Genomic DNA, 4,763 nt, shown 5'->3' on the forward strand with positions numbered 1-4,763 from the left:
TGTAAGAGCTGCTTACACAGTTCTGACACATGGGTGGAGCGCTGGAAAAAAGCCTGCTTCACTCTCTCTGTCTCCCGGTACGGCTGGCAAACCTGAAGGGACGTCTCTACTGAGAAGGATCTGTGCTCACATTCTGTACAGCCCAGCTTCTAGACTCCTTTCAGGTTGCCATACGATGCAAGGATTTAGAAACAGAGGAAATATAGAATTCCTTTTGCACTTTAAATCAGGTTCCCTAACTCTGGAGAACCGTCAGGCACTTCTGGAACTCGGAGACCGTATTATGGCTCCTGTCACAAAATAGTTGACGCAGTCAGCATGGCAGATGTGTAACACTCAGAGGTCTCCAACCTTTCTCAGTTGGTGGACCGGAGGGAAAGGGAGGGGAAAGCATTTTAGGTGCGCACCCGCACACAAACGGGACTGCACACACATATGACACAAAGGAGGCAGTGCTAGTGCCCATGTGACACTCACTAGCACCACCCCATTTTTGCCACACAGCACCCCATTTTCGTAGCAGTGGCACTAGAATGAGTGGGGGTGAGTGCACGCACACATGTGCCAGCTTGTTCTGTGGTCCAGTGGCCAGTAGGCCACGGCCTGGTAGTGGGCCACGGGCCACAGGTTGGGGACCCATGTTCTAGAAGGCAGATTGGTGAGGCTGCAACCCACCCTCAGCTCTAAATTCCCAAAGAAAATTCTTCAGATCAGACCTGCAAAAGTACAGGTCACCACTAGATAGCAACAGAGATTGAGAGGGTTATTTTGCATCTCTCTGCTGCCATCTACTGGTGGTCTGTGCAACACCCTTTCAACCACCTCAGATTACCTGCTTTTCCTAGGTTAGCTGACATTCTTCCAAACGGAGACTTGGGCTTGGCTGCACCTATGCACTTTTTTGTATATTTTTATGAAAGGTATTTTTTTAAGAAAACAAAAACTAATACAAACTAAAATAAAGTGAGAAAAAGGAAACAAAAGGGTAGAAATCAAAGAGAAAGCTAAAAGTGAAAGGAAAACGAGTAAAAGAAAAATAGAAGAAAAGCAAAAATATACAAAGTAGCAGCTTTCATTCTACCATACAGAAGTTACAAGTAAAATTATAAATTTACCTATTATTCTATGATTACGACTCTCTTCTTTCTATAATCTAGCCTAACTATCAAAACCATAAATCATAGCCCTTTTTTCTGTTTCACCCAAATAGTCTAATAAGGGGTTTCCAATCACCAATAAGTGAAGGTCTTTTCTCTGATCAGAAAAGTCAGTCTGTCCCGCTCAGCAAGTTCCGTCATCTTCACCAACTATTCTGCCAAACCTTTTCATCTTTGTTCATAGAATAATCTTCCTTTAGTTCTCCTGTATAGAAATAAAGTTCCATCACTTTTCCCAATTTTTGTCCATCAATCCCAAAAGAAAAACCTCTTTATATTAATATTTAAAAACTTCTGAATCAGCATGTTTTTTTTACTCATCCGAAAACATGATAAATTTAACCTCCTTATTTGTTCATATTTCCAGCATAAATTTCAAACGCCTTTATACATTCTGGAAAATTTCTCCGCTGATACAATAGGTACATCGTTTTGTAAAAATTATATTTAAGATTATAACCTAATGTAAATTTCAGTCCCCTCAACCATGTATTTCCCCATTGTTCCACCTGCATATTATAACCAAATATTTTAGCCTAGCTTATTACACTTTCTTTCAACATGCACCCACTTTCCAATCTTCTAAGAATGCCTTCAGGATAGATAAGAATTTCAGAGGGTGTTCTTAGAAAGACAGATGATGGTCAGGGCTGCCACTTTGCTTGAGTAGGAAAATATTTTGTTTGTCAAAAATAATAATCACAGATTATTATTATTATGAAGTCCATGAGCCATAAAAGAGCCAAGGTTGCCTACCCCTGACCCGCTAGTTCCTTCCACTGCTAGGCAGGAAGATGATTTATACATCACCCCTACAGTGAATATTTTTAAAAAACAATAATAGCAATTGTTTAAAAACTTCAAGACACAAGAGGTGTACTTTGAATAATGTTAGAATGAATTGCCTTATTCCTTCACCTGTTTTCCAGATCCTAATACTTCCTGTTCCAGACTTCCAGAATACCAGGGATATCAATAAAATAGGATTAAAAAATCTCAAGAGGGCAGCCAGCACATTGTGATTCAAGCCTCCTCTGGTTTCAATCCACATGGCGGAACTTTGATGGCAGTTAAAAATATGCACATTGATAATATTTCCAGCAGTCCATTTCAAAAGGCTTGGATCCACACATGCACTGTGCTGATATATTACATCATCTTAGGTTCGTGGGAAGAATTTGATGTGTATGAAGGTCAGAACCAGCTAAAGAACTGTGCAGCTGTGACTTCATATTGTTGTGACTGGATAATAATGACAAAGAAGCAACAATGGTGCATTGGAATATTTGCAAAAATTATGATTTGCATGCAAGCAGGAACTGGTAGTACCACAAAATAGATAAAGCAATAAAAAATGAAGAAGCTAAATTGGTCTAGGATCTTAGAATTCAAACAGACAACACCCGCCACATAATATCCCAGAGTTAACAACTGTGTTGAAAAGAAAGACAAAACAAATGTTTGAATGGCAGTACCTGGAGACAGCAGAAGAGAGGAGAAAGAAATGGAGAAAATCACAAAATTCAAAGACCTGCCAGTAGACGTTGTGGCCAAAAAAAGCAAAGATAGTAGGGATAGTGATAGGCACCTTGGATATGATCCCAAAGCATCTGGAGCACGACTTGTCTACCATCAGTATTGACAAAATCACGATTAGTCAATTTCAAAAGGCAGTTTTACTTGAAACTGCTTACATCCTGGGATGAGACCTTTAACACTATTAAACCACATCTGCCTATGCCAGGTCTGTTGGAAGGACTTGACAGGTAACTTAAAATCTAGTCTCAGCATCTGGCTGACTGTGACCAACTATAATAATGAATATTATAATAATAATTTATTCAATTTATATACTGTGTTCCCCTGAAAATAAGACCCGGTGCTATCTTTTGTTTTTTGCTCCAAAAGATGCATTAGGGCTTATCTTCAGGGAAACACAGCATCAGGGTGATCAGCCTGGACAGGCACCCCACCCCAGTAGAAGTGGTGAGCGCATGGGGGCCAACAGTGTCCAGCAGTAGCTGCAGCCCGCTGACCCCTTGGCCGCTGCATTCTGGGCTGTGCAGCCTGCGCAACCCAGGTGAGTTTGTTACCTGTCCAAGCAGCAGGTGGAGGCAGACGCATGAGGGGCAGGCACGCGATCTGGATGGTTTGTGTGGCCACCTGACTCACAGGAGGCTTGCAGGAGTCTCACGCAGCAGCAGCAGCAGCAGGCAGAAGCACTGGGGGGGGGGAGGCAGGTGATCCTGATGTGCTGCACAGCTGCTTGCTCCGGCACAGCCGCCTGCTCCAGCCTGCTCGCAAGCCGCGAGATGGTGGGATGCACATCAGCTTTCACCTGCCTCCCCACCCACCTCCGTGCCAGCCTACCAGCCGCAGTGTTCAAACTTACCTGCGGCTGCTGCCAGACACTGTTGGCCCCTGCACGCTCGCCGCCTCCTGTCCTGACCATGCCCCCCCCCAGGGCTGAGATAATCTTACTTGTGGCTTATTTTGGGGGGAGGGCCTATATTAGGAGCAGGCTAAAAATCAGGCAAAGGCTAACTTTCCAGCTGGGTCTTATTTTCAGGGAAACACAGGACTTCCTGACTTCCAGCCATTTGGGGTGCCTTATGTTTATGAAAAAACAGCGCCTATGGAAGACACAATGCATGCGTGTAAAATCATGCAGCAGTATGGACAAAGTGACCAGGCAGAAGGTTTTTCTCTCTTTCTTTTTTTTTATTGAAAAGTTTTAAAATACAGTTTTCCTTTAAAAAACCCCCTTCCCCCTCCATTTTCTCTGTTTCTGAACACTAGGAAAAAAGTTCAGTCCAACCAAGCTGGTGAGAAGGAGATTCAAACAGATAAAAGAAAGAACTTCTTCAGATAACATAGAATTATCCATGCAATTTGTTCCCTAAAGTCCTAGAAATGGCTGCAGCTTCGGTGGCTTGAAAAGAGGATTGGATTCATTGATGGAGCTAAGGCCCATTGACGGCTACCAGCCTTGAAGACTCAGAGGAGCTCCAGGTCAGAATGGGACAATTCACCACAGACAACTCGCCACGGCCAATTCACCACGGGACAACGCGCTGCAGGAGGATTCAACTATTCAATTTAATTATTTAAAATAATTTTAAAAACTATTTTAATTTTTGTCATTCACATTTCACTGTGTCCCTCCTTTGGCACCCTTTCTTTAATGACTATTCCACTATTTCTTTGATAGTCGTGCAATTTCTTGTCCTGTGGCGAGCTGGCTGTGGTGAGTTGTCGTAGACCCCTCCCTCCAGGTTGGGGATGACAAACACCAGCTGCAAAGGGACAGTGTTGGGAGAGAGAGGTCTCCAGGGCTAGCGTACCTGAGAAGGAAAATGGACCTTGGCCAGATCAAATAAGGCTCTTCTTACTAATTAGCAATATTTCCATACTGTGGCATGCCAAATGACTCTTGTTACACAACAAACAGTAAGAACTTCAGCAATAAATTTGTTTTAAAATACACGTGGGGCCCAGTTCTACTGATGAAGGACCTATGGAACAAGGCTGTTTCTTCAGTGTGGGTTCAGTTCTCATTCGTTCTTGAGCTTTTTCAAGGAGTAAAGGTGGTTTATCTTCATCGTC

At 43.0% G+C, this 4,763-nt stretch overlaps 1 protein-coding gene across 1 annotated transcript in view; it reads left to right on the forward strand.

Annotated features, from left to right (window-relative positions):
• Positions 1 to 3,792: 3,792 nt before the first annotated feature.
• Positions 3,793 to 4,763, forward strand: part of LOC310644912 (fibulin-7-like) — a gene marked incomplete at its 5' end in the record, with an annotated part of 60,956 nt that continues 59,985 nt past the window's right edge. Inside the window, one exon of the mRNA XM_083370246.1 lies at positions 3,793 to 3,856. Coding sequence (XP_083226372.1) covers positions 3,793 to 3,856 — 64 coding nt within the window. The remainder of the gene's footprint in view (positions 3,857 to 4,763) is intronic.

Source organism: Vipera ursinii (genome assembly GCF_947247035.1).
Source record: "Vipera ursinii genome assembly, chromosome: 10".
NCBI classification, from domain to species: Eukaryota; Metazoa; Chordata; class Lepidosauria; order Squamata; family Viperidae; genus Vipera; species Vipera ursinii.